Genomic DNA, 15,299 nt, shown 5'->3' on the forward strand with positions numbered 1-15,299 from the left:
TATACACTACACACAATACACTACACTATATGCTACAGTGCCTTGCGAAAGTATTCGGCCCCCTTGAACTTTGCGACCTTTTGCCACATTTCAGGCTTCAAACATAAAGATATAAAACTGTATTTTTTTGTGAAGAATCAACAACAAGTGGGACACAATCATGAAGTGGAACGACATTTATTGGATATTTCAAACTTTTTTAACAAATCAAAAACTGAAAAATTGGGCGTCCAAAATTATTCAGCCCCCTTAAGTTAATACTTTGTAGGTACGTCCCACCTCGTCAACGGCCAGTGAAACTGCAGGGTGCCAAATTCAAAACAACAGAAATCCCATAATTTAAAATTCCTCAAAACATACTTGCACCATTTTAAAGATACACTTGTTGTAAATCCAGCTGCAGTGTCTGATTTCAAAAAGGCGAAAGCACCACAAACGATTATGTAGGTAAGCACCACAAACGATTATGTAGGTAAGCACCAAGTCACAGAAAAACACAGCCATTTTTCCAGCCAAAGAGAGGCGTCACAAAAAGCAGAAATAGAGATAAAATGAATCACTAACCTTTTATGATCTTCATCAGATGACTCTCATAGGACTTCATGTTACACAGTACATGTATGTTTTGTTTGGTGAAGTTCATATTTAGATCCAAAAATCTGAGTTTACATTGGCGTCTTACGTTCAGTAGTTCCAAAACATGCGGTGATATTGCAGAGAACCACATCAATTTACAGAAATACTCATAATGAACATTGCTAAAAGATACAAGTGTTATGCATGGAATTTTAGATGCACTTCTCCTTAATGCAACCGCTGTGTCAGATTTAAAAAAAACTTTACGGAAAAAGCACACCATGCAATAATCACCATGCACTCAGAGACCAAAACAACCCAAACAGATATCCGCCATGTTGTGTAGTCAACAGAAGTCAGAAATGGCATTATAAATATTCACTTACCTTTGATGATCTTCATCAGAATGCACTCCCAGTAATCCCAGTTCCACAATAAATGTTTGTTTTGTTCGATAATGTCCATCATTTATGTCCAAATACCTCCTTTTTGTTCGTGTGTTTAGCCCAGTAATCAAAATTCATGAGGCGCGATCACTAGATGCAGACGACAAAGTCAAAAAGTTCCATTACAGTCCGTAGAAACATGTCAAACGATGTATAGAATCCATCTTTAGGATGTGTTTAACATAAATCTTCATTAATGTTCCAACTGGAGAATTTCTTTGTCTGTAGAATTGCAATGGAACGCAGCTAACTCTCACGGGAGCGCGTGAGACTGAGCTCATGGCACTCTGCCAGACCACTGACTCAAAGAGCCCTCATTCCCCCCTCCTTCACAGTAGAAGCATCAAACAAGGATCTAAAGACTGTTGACATCTAGTGGAAGCCTTAGGAAGTGCAATATGACCCCACTGTGTATTCGATAGGCAATGAGTTGAAAAACTACAAACCTCAGATTTCCCACTTCCTGGTTGGATTTTTTTCACAGGTTTTTTCCTGCCATATGAGTTCTGTTATATTCACAGACATCATTCAAACAGTTTTAGAAACTTCAGTGTTTTCCATCCACATGTACTAATAATATGCATATTCTAGCTTTTATGGCTGAGTACCAGGCAGTTTAATTTGGGCACGCTTTTCATCCAAAATTCCCAATGCTGCCCCCTACCCTAGAGAAGTTAATAAGCTTACGTATCGGCCTCACGGCCTTCGTCAAAAGCCTTCATAGCTGTCTTATTTACCACCACAAACCGATGATGCCACTAAGACCACACTCGATGAGAAGTATACGGCTAAACAGGAAAACTCTCATCCAGAGGCGGCGCTCCTAGTGGCCGGGGACTTTAATGCAGGAAAACTAAAATCCGTTTAACCTAATTTCTACCAGAATGTTACATGTGCAACAGAGACATGTACAAAGCTCTCCTTCGCCCTCCATTTGGAAAATCTGACCAAAATTCTATCCTCCTGATTCCTGTTTACAAGCAAAACTTAAGCAGGAAGTACCAATGACTCACTCAATACGGAAGTGGTCAGATGACGCAGATGCTACACTACAGGACTGTTTTGCTAGCAAAGGCTGGAATATGTTGCGGGATTCATCCGATGTCATTGAGGAGTACACCAGATCAATCATCAATAAGTGCATCAATGACAACGTACATACCCCAACCAGAAGCCATGGATTACAGACAACAGCCGCACTGAGCTAAAGGGTGGAGCTGCCGCTTTCAAGGAGCAGGACTCTAACCCAGAAGTTTACAAGAAATCTCACTACGCCCTCCGACAAACCACCAAACAGGAAAAGCATCAATACAGGACTAAGATTGAATCGTACTTTACCGGCTCCGACACTCGTCAGATATGGCAGGGCTTGCAAACTATTACAAAGTGAAGCCCAGCCATGAGCTGAGTGTAGCAGATGAGCTAAATTACTTCTATGCTCGCTTTGAGGCAAGCAACAATGAAGCATGCATGAGAGCATCAGCTGTTCCGGACGACTGTGTGATCATGCTCTTCTCGTATCCGATGTGAGTAAGACCTTTAAACAGGTCAATATTCACAAGGCCCAGACAGATTACCAGGACGTGTACTCGGAGCATGCGCTAACCAACAACACTCTCTCTCTATCTCTCTCTCTGTCTACCAGCTCTCTCTCTCTCTGTGTCTAACAGCTCTCTCTCGCTCTCGCTCTCTCTCTATCTCTCTCTCTCTGTCTACCAGCTCTCTCTCTCTCTCTCTGTGTCTAACAGCTTTCTCTCGCTCTCGCTCGCTCTCTCTCTATCTCTCTCTCTGTCTACCAGCTCTCTCTCTCTCTGTGTCTAACAGCTCTCTCTCTCTATCTCTCTCTCTGTCTACCAGCTCTCTCTCTCTCTCTGTGTCTAACAGCTCTCTCTCGCTCTCGCTCTCTCTCTATCTCTCTCTCTCTGTCTACCAGCTCTCTCTCTCTCTCTCTGTGTCTAACAGCTCTCGCTCTCTATCTCTCTCTCTGTCTACCAGCTCTCTCTCTCTCTCTCTGTGTCTAACAGCTCTCTCGCTCTCTCTCTATCTCTCTCTCTGTCTACCAGCTCTCTCTCTCTCTCTCTCTGTGTCTAACAGCTCTCGCTCTCTCTCTATCTCTCTCTCTGTCTACCAGCTCTCTCTCTCTTTGTCTAACAGCTCTCGCTCTCTCGCTCTCTCTCTCTCTCGCTCTCTCTCTCTCTCTCTCTCTCTCTCGCTCTCTCTCTCTCTCTCTCTGTGTCTAACAGCTCTCTCTCTCGCTCTCTCTCTCGCTCTCTCTCTCTCTCTCTCTCTCTCTCTCTCTCTCTGTGTCTAACAGCTCTCTCTCTCTCTGTGTCTAACAGCTCTCTCTCTCTCTGTGTCTAACAGATCTCTCTCGCTCTCTGTCTAACAGCTCTCTCTCTCTCTCTCTCTCTCTCTCTCTCTCTCTCTCTCTCTCTCTCTCTCTCTGTCTGTCTAACAGCTCTCTCTCTGTGTGTGTGCTGTGTCTATGGTGTTTGTTTAGCTGGCTAAGGATGGCGAGGCGCTGAAGGCTCAGGTGACGTCTCTTCTGGGTGAGCTGAGAGAGAGACAGAGCTGTCTGGACCAGAGTCAGCAGGACCGCAACATACTGGACGACAAGTATGATAACATGTTTGTGTGTTAACGCTCAGAACATTGCCTAGGGTTAGGGTAACCCCTGTTACCATGGGCTCTAAACTAGGCTTCAGCCATCTCAGGGAGCTCACACCTTGTAGTATGCAGACAATCCAGGTCTCAAACCCCTGTTTAGACTGTTACTGCCACCGTGGACTGTAAGCTAGGTTCAGGACTGTTACTGCCACTGTGGACTGTAAGCTAGGTTCAGGACTGTTACTGCCACTGTGGACTGTAAGCTAGGTTCAGGACTGTTACTGCCACTGTGGACTGTAAGCTAGGTTCAGGACTGTTACTGCCACCGTGAACTGTAAGCTAGGTTCAGGACTGTTACTGCCACTGTGGACTGTAAGCTAGGTTCAGGACTGTTACTGCCACCGTGGACTGTAAGCTGGGTTCAGGACTGTTACTGCCACGTGGACTGTAAGCTAGGTTCAGGACTGTTACTGCCACCGTGGACTGTAAGCTAGGTTCAGGACTGTTACTGTAAGCTAGGTTCAGGACTGTTACTGCCACCGTGGACTGTAAGCTAGGTTCAGGACTGTTACTGCCACCGTGGACTGTAAGCTAGGTTCAGGACTGTTACTGCCACCGTGGACTGTAATGGAGGTTTTGTAAGGCCGTTAGGTTAGGAAGGATGTGGTGGTCTGGCAGGAGACAAGGGAAACACATTAAGAACACAACAAAGGTGCAGACATGACAAAGTAGTAGCATCTAATTAACAGGAATATGGGTTTAACACTAGACGGCTGAGGTGGGGGTTTGCCACTAGACGGCTGAGGTGGGGGTTTGCCACTAGACGGCTGAGGTGGGGGTTTGCCACTAGACGGCTGAGGTGGGGGTTTGCCACTAGGCGGCTGAGGTGGGGGTTTGCCACTAGGCGGCTGAGGTGGGGGTTTGCCACTAGGCGGCTGAGGATGGGGGTTTGCCACTAGGCGGCTGAGGATGGGGGTTTGCCACTAGGCGGCTGAGGATGGGGGTTTGCCACTAGGCGGCTGAGGATGGGGGTTTGCCACTAGGCGGCTGAGGATGGGGGTTTGCCACTAGGCGGCTGAGGATGGGGGTTTGCCACTAGGCGGCTGAGGATGGGGGTTTGCCACTAGGCGGCTGAGGATGGGGGTTTGCCACTAGGCGGCTGAGGATGGGGGTTTGCCACTAGGCGGCTGAGGATGGGGGTTTGCCACTAGGCGGCTGAGGTGGGGGTTTGCCACTAGGCGGCTGAGGTGGGGGTTTGCCACTAGGCGGCTGAGGTGGGGGTTTGCCACTAGGCGGCTGAGGTGGGGGTCTGCCACATATATTATTTAGGATTATTTAGGATTTCTCCAAAAGTATAACAAAAGGCCCTTCATCATATCACTCACAATTTAAGGAGAGGGCTGCCTCATGGCCTCACAAAGCATGAACTGAACTGGACAGAGCGAGAGGTGATTAGGGTGTGGGAACAGGTGTGGAGGGAAGGGGTGTGGCCTAGGGGGAGTCCTGTCAGAGGGAAGGGGTGTGGCCTAGGGGGAGTCTTGTCAGAGGGAAGGGGTGTGGCCTAGGGGAGTCTTGTCAGAGGGAAGGGGTGTGGCCTAAGGGGAGTCTTGTCAGAGGGAAGGGGTGTGGCCTAGGGAAGTCCTGTCAGAGGGCTGTGACCCTTCACAAGTGTTTGTGTTTATAATATGATGTGTGTGCAGGCTGAGCAGTACTCGGGAGGCGTTGGCAGCATCAGAGAGAGAGATGGAACAACAGAGGAAGCAGCACTCTGTGACGGTAGACAAACTACTGCTGCAGACACACAACCTAGAGACCGCCCTGAAGACTGACCGCCTGGTTATTACTGAGGAGAGGTACACACACAACCTAGAGACTGACTGCCTGGTTATTACTGAAGAGAGGTGTACACACACACACACAGAACCTAGAGACTGACCTCACCATTCCATATTTCCACCATACCATTGTATCACCATACCATATTATCACCATACTGAGAGACCATATTATCACCATACTGAGACATCACCATACCATATTATCACCATACCATATTATCACCATACTGAGAGACCTCGCCATACCATATTATCACCATACTGAGGGACCTCACCATACCATATCATCACCATACCATATTATCATCATACCATATTATCACCGTACTGAGAGACCTCACCATACCATATTATCACCGTACTGAGAGACCTCACCATACCATATTATCACCATACCATATTATCACCATACCATATTATCACCATACCATATTATCACCGTACTGAGAGACATCACCATACCATATTATCACCGTACTGAGAGACATCACCATACTATATTATCACCATAACATATTATCACCATACCATATCACTATACTGAGAGACCTCACCATACCATATTATCACCCTACCATATCACCATACTGTGAGACATCACCATACCATATTATCTATCACCCTACCATATTATCACCCTACCATATCACCATACGGAGAGACATCACCATACCATATTATCACCCTACCATATCACCATACTGAGAGACATCACCATACCATATTATCACCCTACCATATTAATATCATACCATATTTTCACCATACTGAGAGACCTCACCATAATATATTATCACCATACCATATTATCACCATACCATATTATCACCATACTGAGAGACATCACCATACCATATTATCACCATACCATATTATCACCATACCATATTATCACTGTACTGAGAGACATCATCATACCATATTATCACCGTGCTGAGAGACATCACCATACCATATTATCACCATACCATATCACTATACTGAGAGACCTCACCATACCATATTATCACCCTACCATATCACCATACTGAGAGACATCACCATACCATATTATCACCCTACCATATTATCACCATACTGAGAGACATCACCATACCATATTATCACCCTACCATATTATCATCATACCATATTTTCACCATACTGAGAGACCTCACCATACCATATTATCACCATACCATATTATCACCATACCATATTATCACCATACCATATTATCACCGTACTGAGAGACATCACCATACCATATTATCACCGTACTGAGAGACATCACCATACCATATTATCACCATACCATATCACTATACTGAGAGACCTCACCATACCATATTATCACCCTACCATATCACCATACTGAGAGACATCACCATACCATATTATCACCATACCATATTATCACCATACTGAGAGACATCACCATACCATATTATCACCATACCATATTATCACCATACCATATTATCATCATACCATATTTTCACCATACTGAGAGACCTCACCATAATATATTATCACCATACCATATTATCACCATACCATATTATCACCATACCATATCACTATACTGAGAGACCTCACCATACCATATTATCACCCTACCATATCACCATACTGAGAGACATCACCATACCATATTATCACCATACCATATTATCACCATACTGAGAGACATCACCATACCATATTATCACCATACCATATTATCACCATACTAAGAGACCTCACCATACCATATTGTCACCACCCTGAGACCTCACCATACTGAGACACCTCACCAGACCATATTATCACCATACAGAGAGACCTCACCATACCATATTATCACCATACTGAGAGACCATACCATATTATCACCATACCATATTATCATCATACTGAGACACCTCACCAGACCATATTATCACCATACAGAGAGACCTCACCATACCATATTATCACCATACCATATTATCACCATATTATCACCATACCATATTATCATCATACCATATTATCACCATACTGAGAGACATCACCATACCATATTATCACCATACTGAGGGACCTCACCATACCATATTATCACCATACCATATTATCACCATACCATATTATCATCATACCATATTATCACCATACTGAGGGACCTCACCATACCATATTATCACCAAACTGAGACACCTCACCATACCATATTATCACCATACCATATTATCATCATACCATATTATCACCATACTGAGAGACATCACCATACCATATTATCACCATACTGAGGGACCTCACCATACCATATTATCACCATACTATATTATCACCATACCATATTATCACCATACTGAGAGACCTCACCATACCATATTATCACCATACTGAGAGACCTCACCATACCATATTATCACCCTACCATATTATCACCATACTGAGACCTCACCATACCATATCACCATACTGAGAGACCATACCATATTATCACCATACAATATTATCACCATACTGAGACACCTCACCAGACCATATTATCACCATACAGAGAGACCTCACCATACCATATTATCACCATACCATATTATCACCATATTATCACCATACCATATTATCATCATACCATATTATCACCATACTGAGAGACATCACCATACCATATTATCACCATACTGAGGGACCTCACCGTACCATATTATCACCATACTGAGGGACCTCACCATACCATATTATCACCATACTATATTATCACCATACCATATTATCACCATACTGAGAGACCTCACCATACCATATTATCACCATACTGAGAGACCTCACCATACCATATTATCACCATACCATATTATCACCATACTGAGAGACCTCACCATACCATATTATCACCATACTGAGAGACCTCACCATACCATATTATCACAATACTAAGATTCCATGTTGGCTCACTTTTTAAGAAGATGGAAAAACAATCGGCGTCAAATATTGATTTAATATCATCTAAATACTATATAACTATTGATGACACGTACACACACACTCACCGTGGAGACAGACTTGACGTCGACACACACCAATACTGGAATAACCCTCCTCCTCTCTTCCAGGAGGAAGCTAGCCCAGCTGCAGCACGCCTACACCTGTCTGTTTAAGGACTACGACTCCAAACTCAAGACTGAGGTGTGTGTGTGTGTGTGTGTGTGTGTGTGTGTGTACCTGTCTGTTTAAGGACTACGACTCCAAACTAATGACTGAGGTGTGTGTGTAGGGAGGAGACATGGTTGTTCGTCTGGAGGAGGCAGAGAGAGCTTTGGCTCTGAAACAGGATCTGATTGACAAGCTGAAGGAAGAGGTGGAGCAACAGAGAGGATCTCTAGAGACCGTTCCTGTTCTGACTGCCCAGGTACACACACTCACCCCTGTTCACACTGCCCAGGTACACACACTCACCCCTGTTCACACTGCCCAGGTACACACACTCACCCCTGTTCTGACTGCCCAGGTACACACACTCACCCCTGTTGCTTTGGCTAGGGGCTGAGGGCCAGAGGCTTTTAAAGAGAAAGCAATAGCCTGCGCTATGAGTGGATTTGCCCCTATATTCAGGAGATGAGACTAGACCAGGGCTGTTCACCTCTAGCCCCCTGTTCACCTCTAGCCCCCCATTCTCTTCCAGTCCTGGAGGGCTGAAATAGGTGGCCCCTACTTATTTACCCTTCTGGTATTCATCAGGTGGCCCCCTACTTATTTACCCTTCTGGTATTCATCAGGTGGCCCCCTACTTATTTACCCTTCTGGTATTCATCAGGTGGCCCCCTACTTATTTACCCTTCTGGTATTCATCAGGTGGCCCCCTACTTATTTACCCTTCTGGTATTCATCAGGTGGCCCCCTACTTATTTACCCTTCTGGTATTCATCAGGTGGCCCCTACTTATTTACCCTTCTGGTATTCATCAGGTGGCCCCCTACTTATTTACCCTTCTGGTATTCATCAGGTGGCCCCCTACTTATTCACCCTTCTGGTATTCATCAGGTGGCCCCCTACTTATTTACCCTTCTGGTATTCATCAGGTGGCCCCCTACTTATTTACCCTTCTGGTATTCATCAGGTGGCCCCCTACTTATTTACCCTTCTGGTATTCATCAGGTGGCCCCCTACTTATTTACCCTTCTGGTATTCATCAGGTGGCCCCCTACTTATTTACCCTTCTGGTATTCATCAGGTGGCCCCCTACTTATTTACCCTTCTGGTATTCATCAGGTGGCCCCCTACTTATTTACCCTTCTGGTATTCATCAGGTGGCCCCCTACTTATTTACCCTTCTGGTATTCATCAGGTGGCCCCCTACTTATTTACCCTTCTGGTATTCATCAGGTGGCCCCCTACTTATTTACCCTTCTGGTATTCATCAGGTGGCCCCCTACTTATTTACCCTTCTGGTATTCATCAGGTGGCCCCTACTTATTCACCCTTCTGGTATTCATCAGGTGGCCCCCTACTTATTTACCCTTCTGGTATTCATCAGGTGGCCCCCTACTTATTTACCCTTCTGGTATTCATCAGGTGGCCCCCTACTTATTTACCCTTCTGGTATTCATCAGGTGGCCCCCTACTTATTTACCCTTCTGGTATTCATCAGGTGGCCCCCTACTTATTTACCCTTCTGGTATTCATCAGGTGGCCCCCTACTTATTTACCCTTCTGGTATTCATCAGGTGGCCCCCTACTTATTTACCCTTCTGGTATTCATCAGGTGGCCCCTACTTATTCACCCTTCTGGTATTCATCAGGTGGCCCCCTACTTATTTACCCTTCTGGTATTCATCAGGTGGCCCCCTACTTATTTACCCTTCTGGTATTCATCAGGTGGCCCCCTACTTATTCACCCTTCTGGTATTCATCAGGTGGCCCCCTACTTATTTTAGAGGACAATCCCCCAGATATGGAAGTTGTATCTGCCACCGGGAGAACAAAGGGCTTTGTGCATCCATGACTACCGGTCACAAGGTTTACAACACCTACTCATTCAAGGGTTTTTCTTTATTTGTACTATTTTCTACATTGTAGAATAATACTGAAGACATCACAACTATGAAATAACACATATGGAATCATGTAGTAACCAAAAAAGTGTTGAAATAAAATCTAAATAGATTTTATATTTTATATTTTTTAAATAGCCAACCTTTCCTTAAAACACACATGCAGGGTACTGAATTAAAGCTACACTCGTTGTGAATCTAGCCAACATGTCAGATTTTTTAAATGCTTTTTTGGCGAAAGCATGAGAAGCTATTATCTGATAGCATGCAACACCCCGAAATACCGGAAGGCGACGTAAACAAAATAATTAGCGTAGCCGACGCTACACAAAAACGCAGAAATAAAATATAAAACATTCATTACCTTTGACGAGCTTCTCTGTTGGCACTCCTATATGTCCCATAAACATCACAATTGGGTCTTTTTCCCGATTTAAATCCGTCCATGTATACCCAAAATGTCCATTTATATAGCCCGTCTGATCCATGGAAAAGCTCCGTTCCAAAACGCAACGTCATTTTTTAAAATTAAATAAGTTGCCTATAATCTTTGACAAAACACTTCAAACTACTTTTGTAACCCAACTTTAGGTATTTGTAAACGTTAATAATCGATCAAATTGATCACGGGGCGATCTGTATTCAATAGCAGCTACTCTTGAAATCATCGTCCTTTGTCTCTCTCCCATAAGTCTCTTCCTGTTTACTGGATGAAAGGAAGGGCCTATTTCTCATTCCACCAAGGATTTAAACCAATGAAAATGCCAGTACTGGCGACATCGTGTGGAAGCTGTAGGAACTGTAAACTGACCGTTATCTATTTTCTCTTGGGATAGACAATTCAGAGACTGGCGGATGAATACTTTTTTTTTGTTTTTGTGACCAGGTTTTTATTGGGATTTCGCTTGCTGTTCACGTTCTGTTATAGTCACAGACATTATTTAACCAGTTTTAGAAACTTCAGAGTGTTTTCTATCCACACATACTAATCATATGCATATACTATATTCCTGGCATGAGTAGCAGGACGTTGAAATGTTGCGTGATTTTTAACAAAATGTTGAAAAAATTCAGGGGAGCCTTAAGACATGAAGATCAGTCAATACGGAAAACTTCAACAACTTTGAAAGTTTCTTCAAGTACAGTCGCAAAAACCATCAAGCACTATGATGAAACTGTCTCTCATGAGGACCACCACAGGAAAGGAAGACCCAGAGTTACCTCTGCTGCTGCAGAGGATAAGCTCATTAGAGTTAACTGTCTCTCATGAGGACCACCACAGGAAAGGAAGACCCAGAGTTACCTCTGCTATGATGGAACTGTCTCTCATGAGGACCTCCACAGGAATGGAAGACCCAGAGTTACCTCTGCTATGATGACTGTCTCTCATGAGGACCACCACAGGAAGGGAAGACCCAGAGTTACCTCTGCTCAGAGGATAAGCTCATTAGAGTTAACTGTCTCTCATGAGGACCACCACAGGAAAGGAAGACCCAGAGTTACCTCTGCTATGATGGAACTGTCTCTCATGAGGACCTCCACAGGAATGGAAGACCCAGAGTTACCTCTGCTCAGAGGATAAGCTCATTAGAGTTAACTGTCTCTCATGAGGACCACCACAGGAAGGGAAGACCCAGAGTTACCTGCTGCAGAGGATAAGCTCATTAGAGTTAACTGTCTCTCACGAGGACCACCACAGGAAAGGAAGACCCAGAGTTACCTCTGCTATGATGGAACTGTCTCTCATGAGGACCACCACAGGAAGGGAAGACCCAGAGTTACCTCTGCTATGATGGAACTGTCTCTCATGAGGACCACCACAGGAAGGGAAGACCCAGAGTTACCTCTGCTATGATGGAACTGTCTCTCATGAGGACCGCCACAGGAAGGGAAGACCCAGAGTTACCTCTGCTCAGAGGATAAGCTCATTAGAGTTAACTGTCTCTCATGAGGACCACCACAGGAAAGGAAGACCCAGAGTTACCTCTGCTGCAGAGGATAAGCTCATTAGAGTTAACTGTCTCTCATGAGGACCACCACAGGAAAGGAAGACCCAGAGTTACCTCTGCTGCAGAGGATCAGTTCATCAGAGTTACCAGCCTCACAAATTGCAGCCCAAATGCTTCACAGACTTCAAGTAACAGCCACCTCTCAACATCAACTGTTTAGAGGAGACTGTTGTGAATCAGGCCTTCATGGTCAAATTGCTGCAAAGAAACCACTACTAAAGGACACCAATAAGAAGAAGAGACTTGCTTGGACCAAGAAACACGAGCAATGGACATTAGACCGGTGGAGATCTGTCTTTTGGTCTATAGTCCAAATTGGAGATTTTTGGTTCCAACCACTGTCTTTGTGAGACACGGTGACGGTGAACGGATGATCTCCACATGTGTATTTCCCACCGTGAAGCATGGAGGAGGAGGTGTTATGGTGATGGTTTGGGGGTGCTTTGCTGGTGACACTTTGATTTATTTAGAATTCAAGGCACACTTAATCAGCATGGCAACCACAGCATTCTGCAGCGATACGCCATCTGATCTGGTTTGGGCTTAGTGGGACCATAATTTGTTTTTCAACAGGACAATGACCCAACACACCTCCAGGCTGTGTAAGAGCAATTTGACCAAGAAGGAGAGTGATGGAGTGCTGCATCAGATAACCTGGCCTCCACAATCACCTGACCTCAACCCAATTGAGATGGTTTGAGATGAGTTGGACCACAGAGTGAAGGAGCAGCTGCCAACAAGTACTCAGCATATGTGGGAACTCCTTCAAGATGGTTGAAAAAGCATTCCAGGTGAAGCTGGTTGAGAAAATGTCAAGTTTGCAAAGCTGTCATCAAGGCAAAGGGTGGCTATTTGAAGTCTCACATATAAAATATATTTTGATTTAACACTTTTTGGTTACTACATTATTCCATATGTGTTATTTCGTAGTTTTGATGTCTTCACTATTATTATACAATGTAGAAAACAGGCAAAATAAAGAAAAACCCTTGAATGAGTAGGTGTTGTAAACCTTTTGACCAGTAGTGTATCTGTGACCTTTTGACATTTGAATGATATTTGTATATTGAAATAAAGTGTGTGTGTGTGCGTGTGTGTGTGTGCGTGTGTGTGTGCGTGTGTGTGTGTGTGTGTGTGTGTGTGTGTGTGTCAGGCTGAGATCTACAAGGCAGACTTCCTAGCGGAGCGGGAGGCCAGAGAGAAGTTGAACCAGAGGAAGGAGGAGCTTCAGGACCATCTGAACAAAGCACTGGCTGAGATGGAGCGTCTGAAACAGGAGGGGACCTCACGGTAACATACACACACACACACACACGCACACTAGAATGGGATTTAGGGATTGATATAATGTAGTGCGTGTTTGTTTTTAAGGGCTCGTATGGAGGAGATGCAGCAGAGACACCTGGAGGACTTCATACCACGACCCAACATCCCCCCACAACCAGGTACACACACACACACACCAACCAACCAACCAGGTACACACACACACCAACCAACCAGGTACACACACTCACACACACACACCAACCAGGTACACACACACACCAACCAGGTACACACACACACCAACCAGGTACACACACACACACCAACCAGGTACACACACACACACCAACCAACCAGGTACACACCAACCAGGTACACACACACACACACCAACCAACCAGGTACACACACACACACACACACACACACACACACTGTAACGGTTTTGACTTGAGGTTATTTTTTTTATAGGGGTGCCAGGTAGGTTGTGCCTACCAGAGAAAACATTGGTTTCTCCTTTTAGTTTGGGAGGGAATGAGTCCCATCTGGTCCGTCAAGTCTACACCATTACAAAGGACTTATGTAAACGTCAGAAGGGAAATCAACTTTTCATAAACCCTTAAAACATTGAAAGAACTTAAAAAACAACTATTCTTTTGCGTGGGTTGTATTAGCAACATCAATGGATTACACACACATAATAATATAACACAATGAGTTCTGGTTCCTCCAGAAATGTCCTGTACCTCGGGCCTAAAAAGAGTCCCGCCCGGTAAAGGAGTTCAGTGAACTCAAGTGACTTTTGTCACGCAATGTTGGTCCGTTCATTCCGTGTAGCGTAAACCCAGTATTAAATCATACAATCAATATAACCATTTTACCACAGAACTTTAAAGCGTATCTGCTCTTACTAATTCCTCAACTACATCTAACTACATAAATCATCACCGTATACATCATATCAAAACAAATGAAATACCGTATACAAAAAAGGTGGTAGTCAGTCGGTCAGTCAGACAATCCAATCCGCCAACAGATCTCCAGCGGAGAAAGGCCACGAAGAATAGAGAGGAGTAGTCCACGGACGCAAAGAGTGGATCCGATCCTGGGTAAACTCTCAGGCTACAAAACACACGTTTAACAGCAACAAAACAACCGGAATAGAGAAGCTTCGGGAACACATCCTCAGTCACGTCTCCATCACAAACGCCACTTTTGCGCAGCTGATGCTGGCTATTTAATTGGGAATTAAAGGGAAAGCACCCTATTGGAAGGAGAAGCACTGAGACGGCTCAAAATAATTCAGGGCCGTCACACACCCCCTCCCCTGGAAAAAGCCGACCATTGCCCTGGAAGGCACATCTTGGTCGGGGTAACCGAGAAAGGTCTCCTCATCACTTTCCTCTACAAAAATTCTCATGACTTTTTGGAGCTCACGCTCCTCAGCTGAGGGGTCACAGGCCTTAAGGTGTGAGACTTCTGGGTCTGGGAATCCGAGAAAAGTCTCCTCACTTTCCTCTTCAAAGATATCCAAGATCTTGCGGCGCT

The 15,299-nt window shown here is 44.6% G+C and overlaps 1 protein-coding gene across 4 annotated transcripts in view; it reads left to right on the top strand.

Moving 5' to 3' along the window:
• LOC139416977 (NF-kappa-B essential modulator-like) overlaps positions 1 to 15,299 on the top strand; it is a 45,887-nt gene that overhangs the window by 15,592 nt on the left and 14,996 nt on the right. For all 4 annotated transcript variants that reach the window (XM_071166204.1, XM_071166206.1, XM_071166205.1 and 1 more), the window contains exons 9-14: positions 3,523 to 3,638; positions 5,330 to 5,482; positions 8,536 to 8,608; positions 8,697 to 8,831; positions 13,636 to 13,772; positions 13,854 to 13,927. In XM_071166204.1, coding sequence (XP_071022305.1) covers positions 3,523 to 3,638; positions 5,330 to 5,482; positions 8,536 to 8,608; positions 8,697 to 8,831; positions 13,636 to 13,772; positions 13,854 to 13,927 — 688 coding nt within the window. The remainder of the gene's footprint in view (positions 1 to 3,522; positions 3,639 to 5,329; positions 5,483 to 8,535; positions 8,609 to 8,696; positions 8,832 to 13,635; positions 13,773 to 13,853; positions 13,928 to 15,299) is intronic.

This window comes from Oncorhynchus clarkii, chromosome 9 (assembly GCF_045791955.1).
Source record: "Oncorhynchus clarkii lewisi isolate Uvic-CL-2024 chromosome 9, UVic_Ocla_1.0, whole genome shotgun sequence".
In the NCBI taxonomy this organism is placed as follows: Eukaryota; Metazoa; Chordata; class Actinopteri; order Salmoniformes; family Salmonidae; genus Oncorhynchus; species Oncorhynchus clarkii.